At 30.2% G+C, this 24,160-nt stretch overlaps 3 protein-coding genes across 3 annotated transcripts in view; 1 reads left to right on the plus strand and 2 right to left on the minus strand.

Moving 5' to 3' along the window:
* Nucleotides 1-336: 336 nt before the first annotated feature.
* LOC124817940 (uncharacterized) overlaps nucleotides 337-24,160 on the plus strand; it is a 38,718-nt gene continuing 14,894 nt past the window's right edge. The window contains exon 1 of the mRNA XM_065804218.1: nucleotides 337-432. The gene's annotated coding sequence lies outside the window, so the exon portion shown is untranslated. The remainder of the gene's footprint in view (nucleotides 433-24,160) is intronic.
* LOC136083558 (uncharacterized) lies at nucleotides 8,236-8,910 on the minus strand. Its single transcript, XM_065802961.1, has one exon. The coding sequence runs from the start codon at nucleotides 8,908-8,910 to the stop codon at nucleotides 8,236-8,238; it is 675 nt and encodes a 224-aa protein (XP_065659033.1).
* Nucleotides 17,310-18,247, minus strand: LOC136083559 (uncharacterized). The gene is made up of 2 exons (XM_065802962.1): nucleotides 17,903-18,247; nucleotides 17,310-17,678 (listed from the first exon to the last, which is right to left on the minus strand). The coding sequence occupies exons 1-2, from the start codon at nucleotides 18,245-18,247 to the stop codon at nucleotides 17,310-17,312; spliced, it is 714 nt and encodes a 237-aa protein (XP_065659034.1).

Here is a 24,160-nt window from a genome sequence, read left to right on the forward strand (position 1 = left end):
ACAACTAATTTTATTTTTAAAATATCGTAACCAACTAGATCTAATAATTATTTAATTTATTGGCTTCTATTAGAATAAGTAATAAATTGAGATCACTCCCAAACTCAAATTTTTAACTCAATCTTGTTGCGACAGTTTCCAAGATTTCCACGATTTAAATCTTATTTTTCTCTAGTAAAAAAAGTTAAGCTATATAAATTTGCCCTCAGTATCGAAATTAGACAATTTAAAAATAGTTTTGAAATAAACTAATTTATATTTTTAACTTTTGGCAAATTTGAATAGCAATAACTAAAATCAATACTAAAGATTTTGTTAAAAATCGAATTTTTTTTAGAGATATTGCTAGCCCGCAACTGATGGAAGCCAGAAACATGTTCTTTTTTGGTGGGATTTAAAATATAGGATTTACAGCAATTCTGTGTTGTGAAGGTAGTTATAAATATTTTTGCGGCTATAAGATATATACTTTGCTGACTAAAACATAAATCCATCAAACGATCTAATCTCTAAATTATTACAGAATTTATAAGTTTTTGATGGAGTTTTTTCTGAATGAAAAATAAATGTTTTTCAGATTTTATTTTGATATAAAATAATTATCGACAAATTTCATACTTGCACATATTCGACGTAATATGATATTAAATATTTCTAAGCCTAAAAGGAACCAAGACCAAGCATTAATTTTCTTTTTTAATTTCTTAAAAATCACGATTGTCCAGATTTAGATTAAGTGTTTAAATAAAAACGTTTTTCAGGCTCAATGAACACCGTTTGCAAAACCACGCCACAAAATGATTATATTATTGCAATAAAATTCTATTTGGACTGCCAGCCGGGTCACCCATAGGGAGCGACCACTGGGAACATTTTACCTAGGCACGGAGAGCACAAAACTTTCAATAATTTTTTTTTTTTTTTTGTCACCAAACTTTTATTGTAACTAAAAGGCAACTGAATTCATTTTTTTGAATCGGATAATGGCTTTCAAGCTGAATCGTTTTAAATATTGTTGCCTGTAAGGGTGTCAATCAGTCCAGTATTACTTTTAATTATTAGGTAGCAGAGTGGCTTTTTGTTTTTGTCGGTTTGTATACCAGTTCCGGGTGCCTTTTTTTTTTTTACCATTTTAGCCCGAATAACATCATACCATGTGTTGAGTAATTCTGAATTCAGATAAAATAAATGTAGCAAAGAAATTTACTAATCATCATTTAACTATTCGATCTACCAACTTAAAGTAATCTAGTTTTTTTGGTTAAAAGCCGTGAAACGGTGGAGTAAGTGTCCATCCCGGTGGAAAGTGTTAGCAAAATAGTAATTAGTAAAAAGTTAGATTTGCACTTAATTTCTTTTTTCCAGTTGTAATTCAACCACTTTCCCAGTTGTTTATTACTTATACATCTTAAAGTTAAAACGCCATTTCCAGTTTTTGAAAACATGATTCAAGGTCTCAAGATAAAAAAATGCTGCAGAAAAGGTTATAAAAGAAGATTAAAAATAAAAGAATAAAAATACACTGTGTCTGGCTTCAAAAATACCAAAGCGTTTAGTAAAGAAGAAGATTCGAGAGGAAAAAGGAATAGCTTCAGGTGGTAGATCTCTTTTTTGACATTTTCTCAAAAAATATTTTTTTATTGATTCTTATGAAAAATTTATCGAGGAATATGAGTTTTACTTCTGAAACAATTATTTTTTAATGTAAAACATTAAAAAATAATTGTTTCAGAATTCTCAATTTAGCCATTTTTGTGGTAATATTTAAAAAAATCAATCTTTTTCGTAAAATTTTTTTTACAAAAAAAATAGTTTCTGCTATTCAAGCTTCTCTTCTTTTCCTTAGATATCTTATTATGTCTTCTTCTCCTTCTATTAGGAGGGGGTCCAAAATTCTATATTTTTTGTTTAATCAGTTATTCTTTATTAATTTTTTTAGAAAAGTTTGAAAAACAATTCAGTTTTTTCTATTTTTTTGTAGTTCTCCCTGTAGTTGATAAATTTTATTATACAAAGTTGCCTTTACTCAGAGATGTTCTTTCACTTGTCTTTATCGAATTCAACAATAAATTATCTTTTGAAAGTGCTTGTCGAAGAGTTGCAAAGTTAGTAGAAATTCATTGGACAGAACGTAATATCTACACAATCTCATATCAGGCCATTTTAAAACGTCTGCAAAGTGAAATCAATGAATATCGCTACTTAAAAGGTGTTGACAAAAACAAGCAAGATTTTTAAGTAGATGTATTTCTATGAACGAATCCCTTAAAAAACTTTTTGACATTTTCTGCTTCAATCCACAACGTCGTGAGAAGCTAGAGAAGTTTTTTGGTATTTCAATGAATGCTGAAGACTACTCGTATTAAGAAAACATGCGCGGTAACAGCAACTTTACATTTCAAAATGTTGATAAAACTTTCCATCAAAAAGTTATTAATGACAATAGAAAAATGGAGAAAAAGATAAGAAAGGAAACAGCAGTTTATCAGACAATGTACGTTGATAATGATGATAGCGAGTTAAGTGAATTTGAAGAATTTCTTGAAAGAGAATTAACAAAAAATGAATATCAGTTCTTTGAAAAAGACACTGAACCAATTTAAAAAAAGAGAGTTATGTTTGTTGATGTAACTAAAACAGCCATACATGACGAGATCAAAATTAATATTTGAAAATAGTTTTCACAATACTTATGATCCACCTAATGTGCGACAATCAAAAAACTTAGTCTTAAGTGATATCTACCATGCATGTGCAGAGTTAGATGGAAAGGATTCTCGATGAGGGAAATACAAATTGCACTGAAAGTAATCGGCAATCAAATTTAAAAAAAAAAAAGAAAATTCCAGATGAAACTGACCGTATATCTAAGTACGATAAAAGTGATTGTGAAGCTATTGAGAACACATTTATTGATTCTTACACAATCCCAACACGAAGTGCCATACCTAAAAAACTAAAACAGATGCACGCGTATTCTCTTGGCTTGATTGCAGACAGAGTTGTTCAAGCTAAAAATAGTGGCGATACAATAACTCACGCAACTGACTCTACCACTCGAAACCATGTTGGAACCTTTGCACCTTCTGGTTTACATATTAACCGAAATATTATTTTTTCTTTGCCTACATTAGCAATTGCTTCAGAAACTACAGCAAATATTGCAGATGGAATAAAAACAACATTCAAAATGTTGCAGGAAGCCTCAAAATACACCTCAGAAAAACTATACCAGAAGGTAGATGTTCATATGACTGACAGTATTGTTAATAATATAGGAATATCTAAAATCAAAGCTGATATACTCGATAGAGAAATTTCTGCTGGTCAACTGTTTTGCACTTCACATACAGCTTTTTGTTTTGACAGAGCTATTGAAAAAGTTCTAAACAAAATTGAATATGAAATGAATATGGATAACTTTTTCAAAGGCTTTCTGTTAGATATATCTATTAACAAAAGTACGGAAACGTTATCCTTAACCTTTCTATCATGGGTACTAAACTTGTTTGGTCCGAGTTTTATTCAAAAACCATGGAGTTATCATAAAGAATTTAAAACTTTTATGCAGCGTAAAAACAAAGATATTTTTCTTCTTGAATTTAAAGATGTTCGATTTGAATGTCTTTCGAAATGTTCTTCTATAGTTTGCTTTCACTGGGATGACTTTAAGGAGTTTTTAGACCAACATGAATATTTCACAAATAAACTTGCTTGTTTAGTCCGAGGTTCTATGAATTTTGATTACATTATAGTTACTTTAGTCGTGGTAGCAGCTTTTGGAATGCAAGGTATTTCACCATTTTTCTGTAAAACTAAAGGTAAAGCCACGCATTCTAAACTGCAAATATTCTTTAGCAAGATGTATGCAAGCTTATCTAATGATATCATAAATGAACAAATCTTTTAATTTAAAGAGCCATGTGTTCAAGGAGTATTAAAGAGACTTTTTGAAAATCTCAATAAAGAAGATTATGGCTTAGAAGTTGTTGAGGTAGTTCGAAAATACGCATCAAAGAACTTTGATGATTGCATTATTCTTGCAAATATAGTTCGGCAAAGTTTAGCTATAGTTCTTCAACACCAAAGAGGAAAGCATTATGGGTTTGGAGATAGAAACAATGATCAATTACCTGATGAGTATTATGTTTTTAATCAGGTTGTTGGAGTTGATAAAACAGTTACAAATAATATTGAACTTGAGCGTCAGTGTGGAACTCATAGCAATCGACTTCGAAAAAAACCGTCACTTTTAACAGTTTCACGTGGTAATTTTCTTAAATATTCAAACCATTTAAGAAATGAAGATTCAAATAATTTAGAACTATTTCGGAAAATGGGTCCTATTGTTAGAAAAATTGAAAGTATAGAATACAGTTGGAACCAGCGACAGATTCAACTGAGACAAAGCGGCTTAACTAAAAAAGAACAACAAGCTTTACATCAGGCGTCCGGGAGAAATTCCATTTTAACTTGTTTAAAACTACAAGGTGGCCCATTTACTAGTGCATCAGGTGTCTGTGAGTATATTGAAAAAGAGCAAGATCTAATAAAATGCCAAAAACGATTGAAGAGTGAAGTAATTTATTTTAGAGATACAAGTTGGTCGTTGCCGCGGAAACCAACTCTATTTAAAATCATGATTTTTGATAAAAATACAAAAAAGCACCGTCTTATGTCTATAGAAAAATATGCTACTAATTTGAAGGTTCTACTTGGAAAGTCATCACAGCAATCCACAATCACCTACGATGACTTCCACAAGTTATTTCGCACTTTTAATAGAAGTCGAAACAAATTATTATTAATATTAGACTATCTTGATGATGTGCAATGTCTAATTTTTTGTGTTATTCATAACTAGGCATAATGATAACATGTTTTATTAATAAAATGAAAAAAAAATTTACCATGTGTTTTACATCGCTTATATTTGAAAATAATAATGATTTCATTTAATTTAACAGTAAACTGTTTTGTCAAAATAATCACTTTTATTAAAATTGAAGTAGAAGGCTAAATATAGATAATAAAGTAAAAACATTGTGAAATTCGAAATCAGTATAAAAAATTAATTAAGAAAAAGTGGTTAAACTACAAAAAATCTGAAAAAAGTCAATTTTGGACACCCTACTTCTAACAATTTAAATACTTCTTGTTTACATTACGTAACGTACCTGGAGCTTATTAGTTTTGTATAACGCAAAGTTACTTGTATTTTTAAACAAAATTTTAAACGATCGTTTTCTCTGAATCAACATTTTCATACTTGGTACAAAGATATCTCAAGTACTGGCCTAATTGACTTTAATTTTTCACAATATGTTTAATACACTAGTGTCACCAAAATCAGCATTAATCTGCAAAGGCAAAAGAAGTTATTGACCAACATCTATATATCTTCAAGCAATCAAATACTTTTGCACAAATAGAATTCCTTTTTTCAAGCAAGTTACTTAACGAAATCTGCTATAAAAGCCTATAAACAATGTTTCCTTGCATTTGCGTTTTGCTTTGCATTTTCAAGAGACACGATGTGTTGTTACCTAAACTGCCTAATTGGTTGTTTAAAGCTACAAGAAAAATATCTTCTTGAAGAGCAAACTGCCATTAAGAAAAAACCAAGTGTGCGTTGCATGCCTTAGCCCTCTAGGAAAAGGTTTGCCTCTGGAGTGCTTATAAATAAATTTTAAAGAAAATCTTCAATCTTTAGCAGCAAAATATGCCAAAGCACCTGAACAAAATGCATCCCAAAAGAGATTCTCATTCTCATACGGGTTTTTGGTCACTGCAATGATTTATCATGTCTTGTGTATCATGTTATTCTATCATGCAAAATTTTTGCTGGCTATTTTGTTAAGATAGGAATTGATGATAGCAAAGATTTTCACAATCTCTCACCCAAAAGACTGGAAAAGAAACTGTCAAGAGACAAATTCTTATTGCGGCATCAGAAGAACTGCCAGAAACTCACTCCAATATTGAAAAAATCTGGTCACTGATTAATGCAAATGGATTTAAACTAATTTTAGCTTATGATATAAAAGTTGCAAATATAACGTGTGGTCTTTAAATCCATTCAAGTATGCACACTTGCACATGGTGTCACGTCAAATCCAAGTGTCTTACCAAGTTTGGAAACTTGCGAACACTGGGCTCAATCAAATCTAGCCTTGAGTCTTTTCAGCAATTTTTAGTTTTGTTGCTAATGCAAAGCTGTTTGACATCGACATTCGAACAACAATTGTCAGCGGGCTTGACAATTGTCGTTCAATAAATGTAGGAAGTAGTTTATACTTTAGGAAATGTTGATGTATTTACGCTATGCGTTAGCCAATTCAAACCACGCTATAAATAGCAAAATAATATTTTGTCTATAAAATGAAAATGTTACATGTACCAATTAAACAGTTATAATAAAAATTGTTGGTATTACATAATAGAACACTCGTGCTGGGGCGGATCTAGGGTTCGGCACACTATGCGGACGCCTAATGAGAAATATTATATTACTTTTAAGCTTAATAGTAATAAAGTTCTAAATTAGAGTGAAAGTTAGGTTTCTTTATTTTCCGAATTCAATAACTAGTTTTACAAAAAACTTTATAAAACAAAAAATGTTCTACATAAAATTCTAAACAACTCTTATCTTATTCATATTTTCCAAAATTTGATTAGTTTTGCTTGAAAAAAACATTTTTCTATAAGTTAGAATATTCTTCTTCAACTTCATTGGGTTTGGCTCGTTCTCACTTGATTCTTTGACATTTTTGTTCTTTCTTGTTACCTTTCCTTTAGTTCTAGAGGAAACTGAAAAAAAAGCTTTGGATTATTCTTTGAAATCATTTTTGATCTGGGTTTTCCCCCAAACTTACGTTTTTTTTTAAGATGCAACTTAGCAACCTGTAGCTACACCTTACCATTGACTTGCTGGGACTAGATTTTTTTTCTATTGTATTCAATGACACAAGAAAGGAGATGCTTGGAATAATCAGGATTCTCTGGATTTCTTTTGTATCTGTCCCAGAAGGGCTTGAAATTTGAGTGAAGAGCCTCAGTTGCTTGTTCGCTGAAAAGTCATAGTCCCATATTTTTTCTCTTGATGAACTGAGGAACATGATGAAAGACAGCATGTACTTTGGAAGTAATAGAGACTGGAAGATTAATATAGCTCTGATTAAAGCTTTCAATTTTTGCTTCAAAATCAGGATCCAAAGTGGTTCCAAAACAAAATGTAACAACATCTTTGAACAGAGACAAAGTTTGAATAAATCCATCGGCCTGTTTGAAGTGCTTCACTATATTTTCTCTGAATGGCTTCTGCACAGCTTATGATCTCACGTTCTTTCATTACCATTAATTTATTTGGATGGATGCAGAAAAACAATTGTACCACTTCTTGCATTCCTTTAAATCTATTGTCGATTTGGTTGATAACGACATCCAAAATTTTTATAAAAATATTGATGCGAAAAATTTCCTCACTACTATCAAAACGGTGATCTGTAGATAATTCGTCAAAATGCCTTTTCACAATTTTTCTTCTTTTTTGAAAAAATATTGCAGGAATCTGCCACGTAGTCGCTATTTCTACCGCTTCAAGTTTTGCTGAATCAAACATCTTTCTATATTGTTTTAAATTTTTGCTGGCATTTTCTAGAGAACCTGAAGCTGTCGTAAGATCTAAATTTTTAGTTTGCAGCAATTTTGATGGTATATGTACCTCATTAAGGATTTTAGACAAAAGCACGCATAAAAAAACAAATTCAAAACTGCTCATATTTTTTTGTATTCGTACTGCTTCTTCGCGTTCTTCACGTTTTGTACTTGTTATTGATATCTCGGAAAGAGCTTTCATTATATCAAGAAAGCGAATTTTAACGGCGAAAAGAGAAATATATCTTCCTGCCCATCGCGTTGGATTTAACCTTTTTAATGTTATTTGTGATTCTCCTGTATATTTGGATAGTAGATCCCACCTGTTTATGCTATTTCCAAAAAATGAATACACATCTTCTAGCATTACAAAAAATGAAGCAACTTCAACACAACATTTAACCGCATCATTAATAACAAGATTTAAATTATGAGCTGCGCAATGCATATACATAGCATTGGGTTGATTTTTCTTAAAAAGGGCCTGAACCCCATTGTATATCCCACTCATGACGTTCGCACCATCATAACCTTGACCCCTGCAGTTACTTAATTTTATATGATATTTTTCTAACAGATTTAAAATTCAGCAGCAGTGTGGTTATATATTTCCGTGAATCCCAAGAAAACTTCTTTAATTTCAATTGATGTGGCTTCATCTTTTTCATTTTTAATAATTTTTACGTATCTAAATACTTGACTGAGCTGATCTCTTTTAGTAATATCTTGTGTTGTATCCATTATAATTGAATAAAAAGGTGAACTATTATTATCAGCAGTAAGAGTGGCTTTTAAATGCGTTGCAAGGCAATGTATGACTTCATTTTGAATTTGATGGCTTAAATATTTTATAGATCCATTTGGCATACTCAAAACTTGCTTCATAACATTATCATATTTAGCTAAAAGTTGAACTTGGGTTAAAAAATTACCATTATATTCATTGTCAAATGATTCGCGATGACCACGAAAAGCCAAAGAATTTTTACAAAGTGCTAATGTTATATTTACTATCCGCTCTAAGACTTGCACCCAAAAATTTGATTGGCATCGTATTTGTTCTTCTATATTTTTAACAATTGTTTCATTATGTCGCCATTTTTCATAAATGCAACAAGCAAATATATGTTGTTGACTATTTTCGTGAATTTTAATTTTTTTAGAAAGACCACGCCAATCTCTGACACCATGCTCACGCCAGTTATCCTTTGCTTTTCGTTCTTCTGAGCCAACAAGGCTCGCAATAAACGGCATCAAGTTTTGGGGAATAGCAAAGCCACATTCTTTCTATAGATCCATATTTTGTGGTAGTTTTAAAATATTCCTTGGAAAACCTACGGTTTTCTTGCAAGGGGTCGCGTATAAAAGGACCTTTTGGCCGACACGATTCCGATAATACAATTATTTTCTTAATATCTTTTGTTAGTAGTTTACCATGAAAATTTGCAATGTCAGTAGAAAATAATTCACTTGATTTTTCTAAATTAATTTGTTCAATGGCGTCATTCGTATCAGAGTTTGAATCTTCCTTGTCTTCATTTCGGTGGTTTCTCGGAGACCTATTCACATCTTCTTCGTTCACATTTTTATTACCAGTAGCAATGTTTTCTTCGATATCATCATGTTCTACTGACTGATTTATACATACCACTTCTGCAGAGTTTTGACTTTCCACTTCCGTTTCCGCTCGCTTTTCGATTGGTTTCAAAAACGTTGTTAGCTTCGGCAATTTAGCTAAAGTAGCTTTTGTTTCTTTTAACTTTCTTCTTTTTGCTGCACCGCTTGTACTACTTAATTTCTTTTCCATTATTATGAGTCAAAATCTAAATTATTACAAATTTATAAATTCAGTACCTGTTGTAAAGTTTTTAATTATTACAAATTTATTAATTACCTTTTATTAAATATATCAGTGAAGTAATAAACTCTCGTGCAACAATACTTTATTATTCGTAACACGATTAAATAAATTGGAGACTTGTAATTCAGATAAAATAAGAAATGAAAAGTTAACTTAATACAACGGAAGATTTAATATAAAATTGAAAATGAGAACATACATTTAAAAGTTAATTTGTATATGCAACAAGGATTATAGAATCATTATCCTTGATATGCAACGACATAACAAATAATATTGTTTATATTTTAAAAATGTTGAATATGCAACTAAGAACTTATAAATTGAAGAACTTCTTACAGTTTAAAAAAAATATATACGCAACAAAATATTATTTTTACCGAATTCAGTCTAATTGTCTAATTCATACACAAACACAACATAACGGTATAAAAATTAACTATACAATAACATCTGGCAGTTCGCAGCTGATAATCGTACTTTATTTCTCAATTGCGTATGCAATTTTAAAAAGGCTACAACTTTTCGTTTAAATGTAAACTACGCACTCCAATACAAAAATAAATTTTTGAACAATATATTTTAATACGATGGATGACATTTTTTTTATCCAAGTTTTATATTTTAGGGCCCACTATACCTGCGGAAAAGAGTTTTATAGTATAAATATTATTGAGAGTATAATTTTTTTTATATGAGGGCCCCCTATAGCTGGTAGGCCCCCCCGCAACGCAAGGTCCTGCGTCCAGTAGTTCCGCCACTGCTTTGGCTGAAAGTGGAGAAGTTAGTTTCATGTTTTTTTGAACAGGACTTTGTGGCTCCAACTCATTCTTTTCCGGTTCAATGTGAGTGAAACTGACCTTCAAAAATGATCCACCTCCATCTATTTCCAGCTTCAAGATGACTGAATTTCCCAAGTTTCTTGAAGCTTGTACGTTGACACTGAGGTCAATGAGACTATGGCAGTGCACAACCTCCCTGGTCTGGTTGTCTTCTGACAGGTTCATGCTGCTAATTGTAAAGTGGTCTGCTACTTTTTGTCCTGCCTGAGCAAATTTCAGTTGAAAGTTGGGTTCTGCCAACCGTAAGGGACTGATTTGATTTAAAGTGGAGCCAAGCTTTCGCATACCATTATTGGAGAGTCCAGTGTTTTGCTGAATGTGAACCATATCCTGAGTAGAAAGCTCTTCGCAGTGGAATGGCTTTGCCTACAGCTTGTTGAGTTAGACGAATTGTTCCATTAGGAGATGAATCTTTTGAAGCAATAACTGCTGAAGCTACTAGCTCTGCGCCCTTTCCATCAACTTCAGCAATTTTTTTCAAATTTTCATGGCGAGTCCCCGGTGTGCAGTTGTGAGGGAGTCCACGACCAAACAATGAAAGTTATTTGGTGCATCTCTTTTCAACGCTCTGGTTTTCAGGCTTGATTGATTTTTCAGAGGAGTCCTCAAGTTTGTTCAGAGGATGTTGCTCCTTTCCTCTCAGTTTACCTATTTGGCAGATCAAACAATCACAAATAAGTGATGAGCGAGTTGAAGGCTTTTTTGAGATGTTCTGAAAGTTGAAAAGTGTTGGAACCTTTTTCATGGAGCCATCCAATTTTCCAAGTTGAAATCTGCAGTTGACACAAATTCCTAATGGAACCCTGTCATCATTAAAGTCTAAATCAGGTTCAATGAATTGAAGAATCTTTTCCTTTGCTGCAACTGTCAGTTCTTTATCACTTTTTTCCATGCACACAACACATACAGATTTTCTGCATTCATCATGTGTTTTTGATGCATTAGGCATTTTGGTCGTAATGAGTCAAAAATTAAAGCTTAGTCAAGCTTTTCAAGTGCCATTTCCCAAAACAAAGCGTTGTTTTTCCGTGCGACTAGATGAGATCGTCAAAAAATCGTTTTTCAGTGTGACACAATTGTTGTAAAAGATATTTTTTCAGCGTGATATTATGGGTAGACAAAATGCCGATTTTTTGTCTCGAATTTTGAAGGTTAAAAACGCGTTTTTGTGAAAATATGAATAAGATAAGAGTTGTTTAGAATTTTATGTAGAACATTTTTTGTTTTATAAAGTTTTTTGTAAAACTAATTATTGAATTCGGAAAATAAAGAAAACTAACTTTCACTCTAATTTAGAACTTTAAACGCAAAAAAGTCCCACGGACGGTAATCCCTGATTTTAGGATTTATTGCTATGAACTCCTATTGGTATGTACTATCATCTCTCAAAAGGATTTTTCCGGGTGTTTTCGTTGGGGTTAGGTCAAAAATCTACAAACTGTGAATTTGGATAATAAAAAGCTAAGTAAATAACTCAAAACATGTTTAGAATAAGTTAGAATGTACAAAACCTGTTTAGAATAAGTCAGAATATACAGAATCTGGTTTGAACAAGTTAGAAAATACAAAACAACTTAAAATATAAAAACTTCGGCTGACGGCGTCTAAACATAAACAAAGGGAAACATTTACAATGCATCATTTTATGCAAATGAAAGTTGCATGGCGAACAATTTATAATATTATTAAAAGAGTTGACGACAATATTAACCTTAAAAGAAAGTTGGGAAACGGCAAAAAACCATACAAAATGGACATAAGAAAAATTACTTCACTCATTAACAAGACTGAAAATAAAGTTTGAATTTCCCAGAGAAAACTACCATTAAAATATGGAATTCATAGAAGTTATGTTTATAAAATTTTAAATATGCATGGACTTAAATATTTCAAAAAAAAGAAAGCACCAGAAAGCTCTGAAATTCAAGTAATTAAACAAAAACAACGACTGTTAAAACTTTCGAAAATTTTTTTCCGACGGTCAAATGAGTATAAAATTATCATGGATGACGAGTCCTATTTCACATTGAGCAGCCAAAACACACCAGGAAATGATGACTTTTATGGTCAAGATAAAGACAAAACCGAAAATAATATCAAATATAAGTTTAAATCAAAGTTTCAATCTTGTTCCCTTCATCAATTTGCATCACAAAAAAATAAAATATATATTTTGGCCTGATGGTGCAAGCTGTCATTATGCAAAGCTAACAATTGAAACTTTTTAGAAGTTTCATATAACCTATGTATCTAAAGATGATAATCCACCAAATGTACCGCAATTAAGGCCCATTGAGACATTTTGAGCTCACCTGAAACAGAGAGTCTAGTCCAATGATTTAAAGCATCAAATTTTATCCACTTGAAAAAGAGAATTCAACTTAAGTTGAATTCTCTTTTTTAAGTGTTAAATAAAATAAAAGGAATAGCAATAATCAATTAAATCTAAAATCCGATTTTGCTATTGATTAGGCTGATTATTACTTTTTTTAGTCTAACTAAGAGCAAAAAACGATTATTACTTTTTTTAATCTAACTAATAGCAAAAAACGATTAGCAGACTAATAGAAAAGTTAAAGGTTGTATGAGTCAGAAAAACAAAGATGGAAGAGAGCTCCGAAGGGTTGAAGTGTGAGGAAAAAAACTAGACGAATTAAATTTTTAGAGTATAATGGGATAGATACAGCAAAAGGATGGGTCAAGTGAGAATGAATTTTGGTTAATGGAACTAAAGATGAGCAGCGACAAAGATAGCATTTATAGAAAAGAGAAGGAGATGCAATTTTACAACAATTGGAGAGAGGTTCAAGCATGACAAATAAAGCGGGTCAACTCCATTTACAAGCCGCTTTTGTAAACAGTGTAGACCTTGTCTTGAAGAGAAAGAGCATCATAAAAAGAACCAGCCCAAATATGACAACAGTATTCCATACAAGGAGGAAAAAGAGAATTGGAGAGATAGAGAATGGAATCAGGATTAAGATAATGGTAAGCACGATAAAGAGAAGCAACCTAAGCAGATGCTAACTTTGCAATTAGTTGTATATATGGTTTCCATGGTTTCCATCAAAGGCCAGTAGTAAACGATAATCCAAGAAGACTCTTTGTGAGGGTTGCCATTCGTTAATATAGGAATGTTAACAGTACTGCGATAGTTGCTTGCTGTAAATAACTAGAAGTTTAAATATAATAGAGTAAAAAAATAATAGAGTTTTGTTTCTGTAAAAAAAATAATAGAGTTTTGTTTCTGTAACAGATTGGGGCTCACAAGCCACTGTGAGCCCCAATCTGTTACCGAAGTGAGATCAGATTCAAGATCGACTGCCTGTCCTAAGCGATTGAAAAGAGAAGACTTTTTGTCAAGACAGATTTATAAAGTTGAGTTGTCAGGAAATAGAGCCACTTTAGATGTAAGGTTATCAGTGGCGGATTCTGAATTTAACCGGATGTTTATAAGCAAGAAACAAAAAACGATATGCATTACTATATTAAATTTTTTTAAAAAAAGATGACTAAACTGATTAATTAATTGTTTTGTTTTAGTTTTAAAATAATTTGTCTTTTTATTAGAAAAATGAATAAAAAAATAAATTCAAAAGAAAAAGAGATTAGAAAACGTTTGTATGAATTGTTGGTAAAAAATTCACTTAAGACCACTTCAAAACTGAGAGCCTAAAAGTACTATCTACAAGAAAATTAAACGTGCTAAAAGTGAATTTGTTTACCAAATAGTTAGAAAAGGCTTTAAAAATAATTTAAAAATACTCTTAAAGACTTAAAAATACTCAAGACAAATAATCAAGACAAGCATTAAAAGACTCTTATGTTTGACCATAAAAATGAAGTTACTCAAAGATAGGTAGTTGAAAAGTTCAATTGTACTCAGCAACGCGTTAATAAAACGTAAAAAAAAGAATACAATAATTAAACTAAGAAAAAAATGACGATTCCAAAACGTTCTGAATGATATTTCAGCAAAAAGCGATTATATTAGAAATTTAAACCAATCATTGATGATGAGTCTTAATTCACGTTAAATTAGTTTAAATTTAGCTTCGATAAATATTGTATACTTTATACAAGCGATATATCTACTTCATCTAAAGTTAAATACCCAACAAAACAGTTTTAAAAAAAAATTCCTTCTACTTCTTTTTCTGACAATGGCATTTCTCAGCCTTATTTTGCGCCTAGTGGACTGGCTGTAAGTCAAGAAATCTAGTTAAACAAATGCATTAAGAAGAGACTTATTTGATTCATCGATAAGTGTCATTCCGATTGTGCATATATATTTTGACCTGATTCGAATCATCTCACTATGCAAAAACAGTACTCGCGTACCTACGGAAAGAAAAAAGTGCATTTTATTGAGAAAGCGGATAAACTTGCAAACTTGCCAGAATATCGTCCTATCGAAAATTTTTTATAGCTAGAGTGTTAATATTATAGCTACATAATGTAAAACTATTGGGGAATAATAAATAGAAATCCCCCTTTAAAAAGATCTGCAGCATCTTGTTTCTGTTGCAACTAGCTTATGTCTTTTCTATCTTTATGAATCAGTTTCTTGTAATACTAAAATGTTTGTTGGTTCTCAAGATAGTTGCTATTGCCTTATTCCTGGTAATCAACCCAATGTCGTAACAAAAGGCTCCTTATGTGGTCCCAAAAACTCACACTAAAAGCACTAACAAAGACATCTTTTATGTACAATATGGTTGTACATAGAAGGTATACATTTTGATGGTCCTATGAATTTAGGGGCCCCCAAATTTATCAGTTGATATGGTAATTTCAATAATTATTAAAAACTATTATTTATTAGAACTAAGGCTGGAAAAAAGAAATTACAATGCCATTTGTGTTTATTTTTTTCTATCCGTAATACCAACAACCATAATAACTTGATAGCTGACTATAAAAGTAATATTGTTTACAAACAGCTTCCTCATCTCTCCCCCGATTACTGAAAAAGTATAAACTTTAATTCAATAATACTGAATTTATTTTAGTGTATTTGTTTTAAATATTGCTTATTTAGAGTTTCTGTGGAGTTATTTACAGTGTTACCACTCAGATATTTGAGAAAACCCCAAATTTCCCATCGCAAAAACACCAAAAATACCAAGATTATGTAAACAGTATTAAGCTATTGTAAAAACAGTATTAAGCTATTGTAAAAACAAGAAACTTTTTTTCACAAGCGTCTGTTATGACTGTGGCTAAAAGGCGGTACAGTTAACAGTAACCCTAAGCCAAAAACATTATATTTACTAAAAGTATACTTAACTAAATTAACTACAACTTTATAACTTATTTAGCTTATAAAATAACGAAAGAAACTTTATTACAGTTTTTTACCATTTGAGTTAATTGTTATACTCAGAAGTTGAACCGTATTATAACTATTATTTACAAGCGACTCTGCCTCCATGCCAACAACTTCTAAGTTGTTGATATGGAGGCAGAAGATGATCATCTTCTGCCTTGTTAAGATCATAAGTAGAAGTTGACAACCTGGACAGCTGCTTGCAGAGTTTTAAAATATCTGCATAACTCTGCCAGCAAGTCCATCGCGTACTTTTCGATCACGGTTCGGTCAAGTTTAAATTGATGAAAAGCTCCACTTTTAGCAACTGCTTGCTTTGCTAGTATTCGATTTGCAACGCTTTTGCAAAGAAGCTTGTTAGTTTGTTTAGTTTTAACCAAGTTAATAGTCAAAAACACTATTTCTGCACATGCTGAGGAGTGTAGTAATAATAAAAGATTGTTCATAAAGTTACAAAAATATTCAATTTCTTCCGGTTATTAGCATCTGTTACTTCTTGAAGTCCCAGCCAAAATTGCGGGAGGATCCTCGTCGTAGTCGAAGACTATGTAACCAAGATTGTTTCTGTAGTCTTCTGCTAACAATATTTGGGAAATTTACTGCGTTTTTTTTGAACGCAAATTTCAATCAGGAATGAAAATATACCCTTGCGAAACCGGACTTCTTTTTCTCCTGATGGTTGGCAAATTAATTGGGCTTCACATTGTCCACCCGAATCAATGGTACCGAGTTTCTTAAGACTGATTATTTAGGAAGAATCAATATCGGCAAGTGTATGATGCTACAATACTTCTTGTTTAATAAAACTTTATTGTTTCAAAACTTTGTTGCTCGATTTGATCTGCATCTTGTATCAATTAAAACTCATGCTTTCTTTTGCTACTACGTGAAAAATAGAAGCAGACATTCTTTACAAAAACTTCAAGCCACGATGGCAGGCAATTGCTAGTAGTAGTATAAAAAAGGGCATTCCAGAACAAAAATTTTTCAACCATATCCTCATATCTATATTCTCATATCATATTTCAACTATATCTTTAACTATAAACTTATCTATATTCTCATAAGTCATTTAAATCATTATACTATCTATAAATTTTTAACTCATTTCAACTATTGTCCTAACTGTCCTATTGTCCTAACCATAATTTCTGAGATAAAATAAAATAATGGGAGTATAACAACCATAATATATTAATATATTATGGTTACAAACTATAAACTCTGAGTTAAAAAGATTTTTTTGTAATTTTTTAAAAATTTTTCAGACTTATCAATTCTTTATTATCAACCCATGAGTTGAACGAATCAGGATATCCATACCACTTTACTAATGATTTGTTTTTGAGTTTACGAATAACTTTTTCAATCCTAAATATATTTTGATCAGTTTTTTGCATTTCTTGTTCATAAAAAGTACCTTGTATTTCTTCACTATTATCGTCAGTTATTTTATACGTTGGTGGATCTGTGAACTGAATCTGTGACACTGTAAAAACTTCTTCAGTCTATCTCGGTGTGTATCCTTTTTTAAACGTTCCTTTCTTTTTAGTTATCCTAACTCTATCACCAATTGAAAACTTTGGTTTTACAGACTCTGATCGTACATTTCCATTTAGATTTAACCAAACAATATTTTCATCCTTTTATCGTTAGCTTCAACTGGTGTCTTTTTAATTGAAGAATGCTTTGTGTTGTTGTATTTATTTACTATTTCATCTAAAACGTTAATATATTTTCTAGTAGAATTAGCTGAAAAGTACTTGAACATTTTATCTTTCATTGTTCTATTCCAACGTTCAACTTCGCAACTTTTTTCTTCGTTTTCAGTTGAATATAACTCAATACCAAGCGCTTTAACATGCTTATTATAAAACTCTAAGCCTTTATCTACCCACATTTTTTGACACTTTCTTTCTTTAAAGATTTTATTTAAAGCATTAGCAACAACAACTCCAGTTTTACTCTTCAATGGAACAATCCATCCATACTTCAAAAAAACATCTATCACCATTAATAAGTATTTTATACCGTCATTGAAGTTGGAAAAAGATTTCATGTCAACTAAATCAGCAGCCCATACTTCATCGATTCAATTTACAATAACTTTTCTTTTTCTGAAATGTTTTACAACTGGTCTATGAAGTTCGTTTGAAAGTTTGTCAGTCCATTTCAAACTCATAAGAGTTACTTCTTTATTCTCGTCTTTTTTACTGATCGTTTGTAGTTTTTTTGAGTGGTTTTAGTTTCAATACCTAATTCATATGGGTTCAAAGAACCTAATCCAAACTTTGCTTTAGTTGATATAATAGGTTTTATAATACCTCGTTCAATTCTTTCACGTATTGTCGGATTTTCTATAGTTTCTTTGATCATAATTTTATCAGCTAAATTTCTTTTTGCGGTACCATTGATGTATTTATAAGGAAGATCGTGATGGTAAGCTGCATTATCAACTCTATCTATAGGTTTACTCCATTCTTTATATGCGTCAGTAAAAGTTAATCGTTCATCTAAATTAGTACCAGGACCTGCAAAGTTCATTCCAGATATATGCATTTCATTTCCTGGAAACTTTGGACCATGACTATGACCATGGTAGTTTTATTTTACTTGTTGCTGAATTAATCGAACTCACTAAATCTCCTCCTGTTTTTGATGATACAAATTGAGATTTTGTTTTTCCGCAAATAGCACAAGTTCCACGTTGCATATTTCTATTGTTTTTACTCACGATATTTTGCAAGTTTAGTGTATTTGTTTTGTTTCTAAATTTAACGCAGTACATTTTTATATATAGAAAAAATGTATAGCATTTTTATAAAAAATGAAAATCTTAAATATATAAAAATGGATATTATAGATTTGTCATGGAATGCGAATAACAATAAGAGAAATAAAAATAAGTTGTTTCCTAAGAGCATAAGAGGAATTACTGTTGGAAAGTCGGGTTGTGGAAAAACTACTTTATTATTGAATTTACTTTTGAGACCTGGTTGGTTAGACTATAATAATTTACACGTTTTTGGAAAATCTCTTTTTCAACAAGAATACAAAATATTAAAACAATCTTTTGAAAAAAAATTACTAAAAGAAATTATTCTTGAACTATTTAAGCTACAAGACAAAATAGAAAAATTAAATGCAAACCCTGAGCTTATAATTGAAGACATTTCAAAAAATTTAAATGAGAAAACGGATATGGAGTGTAAGTTTTTTGAAACAGCTAAAGATGTACCAGATCCTCAAGATCTTGATATTGATAAAAATAATTTGATGATATTTGATGATTTACAATTAACAAAGCAAATTAAGTGTAAAAAATATTATATAAGAGGAAGACATTGTATGTAGATTGTTTCTATCTTGCACAAAATTATTTTATGTTACCTAGGCAAACTATAGGAGAAAATACAAATTTTATTTGCTTATTTCCACAAGATTCAAAGAATTTAAATCACATTCATGATGATCATGTTTCAAGTGATATGACAAAAGATGAGTTGAAAATTTTTTGTAAGAAAGCTTGGTCAGAGGCTCATGGATTTGTTATTATAAATCTATCTTCTAAAAGAGATTATGGAAAATATAGAAGTGGAATAGATAGTTTTTATTTACCAACTTGTGAATTTTAAAATTTTTATATATAAAAACAAAGAGTCTTTCTATATATTATATTAAGTGGAAATAGTAATAACATAAAAACTAAGTTTGCTCCTATTATTCAACTTAGACAAGATAAATAATATGAAATGGCTCTAGTTAGTTTAGAGACATATTACAGTTTTCCTAATATTTATTCTTCAAACAACAATTTTAGATATAGCGCAGATAATGGATCAACTTGGAAGGATATAAACATTCCAGATGGATGTTATGAAATTAATGATATAAATAAATATATCCAATTGATTATGACAGGAAACGGTGATGCAAGTTCAGGAGTTGCAAATATTACAATTGAAGGAAATAATAATACATTAAGAGCAGCTTTAACTATTGCAGCTGGTTTTAAACTTGATTTTACAAATTCAAATTCAATTAGAACTGCTTTTGGTTTTGTCAGTGGAATATATTTAGCAGGCTACAATATATCAACTAATATAGTAAACATTTTAAATGTTAATAGTATACGAGTAACAAGTGATATAATAGGAGCATCGTATATAAATGGAGGAACTGATAACGTTATATATTCATTTTTCCCAAGTGTAGGTCCTGGATATAAAATTGTTCAAGAGCCGTATAACTTAATTTATTTACCAGTAACACTAAAAACAATTTCAAAAATGGAAAATAAATTGCTTGATCAAGATGGAAGCCCTTTTAACTTGGTACAGCTGGAAGATTTTTATTATCAAGCGTTGCTCCAGCACTTGCAACAGGTTTATTAACAGGAGTAGGTTCAGCAGCTGGATCAGCTATGATTGATAAAATTGCTGGAAGGGGTATTGTGTACTTAAAAAAGAATGGAAAAGGAGTTAAAATGACTGCTGCATGAAATTTTTGTTGATAACAATTACGCTACATTGCTAATTATTGCTAATGATAATGGGTTATTAGATAAAGAATTTATTTTGACTGAAGTGAAAGAAGTAAATGAGAAAAGAGCAGTTGGGAGACCTAGAATACATCCAGTAAAAGAAGTAAATGAGAAAAATCCAGTTGGGAGACCTAGAAAAAATCGTGAAAAAGAAGAAAAAGAAATGGATCCAAAATATAAAAGATTAAGAACAATAAAGAAAAAACCAGTCACTGTTAAATTAACTAACATGGAAACAAGAGAAATTACAATAAATAAATCATTGCTATGCGTGAAACTAAGCATGGATAGAGATATCTTGAATTACGTGATGGAAAAGTTGATAATGGATTTAAGATTGAAATATTAAATTCTGAAAAATTAAAAAAATAAAATCTTTTCATATAAAAAATTAAAAATATACTAGATGAACCTATTACAGATATAACATCTTCAGAAATTTTAACTCCTGCACCTTTTATATATAGAACATTGACAATTACAAAAGAGAAGGAGATTGCAAAATATCGAAAATAATACTTATTATTGTAGAATACGAGGATGGGGATGTATTTAAAAATCAGAATAAATATAAAAAATATTTACAAAGCACATGTAAATATTTTTAATAATAAAAAATTCGACAAGATTTTTTTATTTTGAAAAATCATTTAAAGAAAATGAAAATTAAAAAAAAATATCTTGCTATATAAAAATGAAAAATAAAAATGTCAGAGAAATACAACAAATCGCAAAAGAGCGAAAAATTAAATATTATTATAGAATGAGAAAACGTTAATTATTAGAAGCGTTATTGCACACACCTGTTGAGCGCACACAAACGCAATCTACATCAGTCGAACATAGAAATATATTAGATGACACTATTCTAGATATATCATCTTCAAAAATTTTAACTCCTACACCTTATATTGCAACTAATACATTAATATCTCGAAAAGAATCAAATAATTCTATTGCAAATTGGATTATGTCTTTTGTTCATGATAAAATTAAAAAAACAGCTAATGAAAAGATTGAAGCATTAAAATCTAAAGTAGTAGAGTTGTATAACAAGTTTTACAAAAACCCAATAGAATTTAAATTAAAGAAATCATCTGTTAAAAATGTGACAAAACAATTTACAGTTAAAGGGATAGAAAGTTACGATGCTTTATCCTTCATAAATGCTGCTAAAAATAACGCTATTAAAGTACTAAACGAAAATATAAATTTTAAAGTTTATATAGTTCTCTATTGTGAAATGGAGCGTACTGATCTTAAAACAGGAGAAACTATAATTACATCTGCTCCATTTAGAACGAATAATCAAGTTGTTTTAGAAACAACAGATTTAAACGAGTTTTATGAAATATCAAAGCAGAAAATTTTAGAATCATTATCATAATATCAACAGGCAGGATCAGGTTGGAGATTTGTTTCTGTTGAAAAGATGGATATAAATATTATTGAGTATAATCCTATTAAAGCTAAATTATATATTCCACTTGATAAAAATTTAGCAAATAAAAATGCGATAATAATATAAAAAATGAAGATAATCAATGTTTTAAGTGTACACCACTTAAAACATTGCAAAACACTTGCAAGAGCATTAAATCCAACAGATAATAATCCTCAAAGAGTAGTTAAGAAGCTTAAAAATCAAGCAGAAAATATAAACTCACACAATTTGAGAAGAACAATACAGATATCAGTATCAATGTATATGGTTATGAAAACTCAGAAGTTCATATATTGCATGTATCAAAGAATAATGATCGCAAACATTTAATAGATTTACTATTAAATGTTTGCGATTTATTAATAAAAAATTTAAGCAGATTACTTTCATCACAAATATCTAATAAACATTGCAAAAAACACTATTGTAGAAATTGTTTGTTAGGATTTAATTCAGAAGAATCTTTATCTAATCGTAAATCGTATTGTGAAACACATGATTCAGTACGTATTGAACTTCCACCACCAAATTCAACAATGCAATTTACTAATCACAATAAATCAATGAGAGTTCAGTTTGTAGTATATGCAGACTTTGAAAGTTTTATCAAACCAATTGACACTTGTGAACCAAATCCGAATGAATCTTATACTAAACAATATCAGAAACATATTCCAAGTTCATTCTGTTATTATATTAAATGTTTTGATGAAAGTTTTTATCAAAGTAAATTAGTCGCATTTACTGCAAGTAGTGAAACAGATGATGTTGCACAAATTTTTGTTGATAGTTTACAAGAAGATATCATAAAAATTTGTGATATGATTAAATTTCCAAAATAGATGATATTTACTACTGAAAACAAGCATGGTTTTAATGCATTATTATGTCACATTTGTGGAGAAAAACTTAGAAAAGATAAAGTACGTGATCATTGTCATATTACTGGAAAATATAGAGGTGCTGCTCATCAAAATTGTAATTTAAATTATAAAATTCCAAAATTCTTTCCAGTACTGTTTTACAATTTATCTGGTTATGATTCTCACTTGTTTATAAAGAAATTATCAGGAGGAAAATTGAGTTGTATACCAAACAATGAAGAAAAGTATATTAGCTTTTCTAAAGAAATTAAAATTGATGAGTATATTAAAGAAGGTAAGAAAGTTAAAGTTAAACGTGTACAAATTAGATCCTGCTTGGTATTATACATCACTAGGATTAGCTTGGGGTGCAGCATTGAAGAAAACAAAAATAGAATTAGAATTGCTAAGTGATTACAATATGATACTAATGATAAAGAAAGGTATAAGAGGTGGAATTAGTATGATATCAAATAGGTTAGGAACTTCTTATAATAAGTACATGGGTGATGAGTATGATCAAAGCAAACCATCAACATTCATCCAATATTTAGATGCTAATAATTTATATGGATGGGCAATGAGTAAACCACTTCCAACACATGGTTTTAAATGGATGGATGAAAATGAAATAGAAAACTGGAAATCAATTCCATGTTCACTAGAGGTAGATTTAGATTACCCTGAATATCTACATGATAAACATAACGATTATCCAATTGCACCTGAAAGGATAAATACTGATAAAGTTGAAAAATTAGTGCCAAACTTGAATAATAAGAAAAATTATATATTAAATTATGAAAATCTAAAACTATATGAAAGATTAGGATTAAAGATTACTAAAATTACATAGAGGCATAAAGTTTGAAGAAAGAGCATGGCTAAATGAATACATTGAACTTAATACAAACTTTAGAACTAAAGCAACTAATGATTTAGAAAAAGACTTTTTTAAACTCATGAACAATTCAGTATTTGGAAAAACAATGGAGAATGTTGAAAACAGAGTTGATATTAGATTGGTAACAGACAGAAATGAAGCTATTAAATTAGCATCAAAACCAAACTTTGAAAGTAGAACAATATTTGATGAAAACTTGATTGCAATACATATGAAAAGAACAAAATTAAAATATACTAAACCAATTTACTTCGAAATGTGTATATTAGATTTGAGCAAAATTCTAATGTACGAATTTCATTATGATTACATAAAGAAAAAATATGCTGATAGAGCAAAACTATTATTCACAGATACAGATTCTTTAGCATACGAAATTAAAACAGAAGCTTTTATTCCGATATTTCTCAAGATATTGAAAGCAAATTCGATACAAGTGAGTTTAACCCAAAGCACCCAGCAATTAATAATATAAGCTTTAAAGTTGGTGTTAATAAGAAAGTAATAGGAATGTTTAAAGATGAGACTGGAGGAGCACAAATCGGAGAATTTGTAGGACTCAGATCAAAGTTGTATTCTTACAAAGTACACGGAAAAAATAACAAAAAATGTAAAGGAGTAAAGAAAAATATTGTTAAAAAGTATATAACACATAAAGATTACAAACATTGTTTACTAAGTAAGAGGAATCATATTAGGAAAATGAATGTAATAAGAT

The sequence above is a fragment of the Hydra vulgaris genome, chromosome 08, assembly GCF_038396675.1.
Source record: "Hydra vulgaris chromosome 08, alternate assembly HydraT2T_AEP".
Taxonomy (NCBI): domain Eukaryota; kingdom Metazoa; phylum Cnidaria; class Hydrozoa; order Anthoathecata; family Hydridae; genus Hydra; species Hydra vulgaris.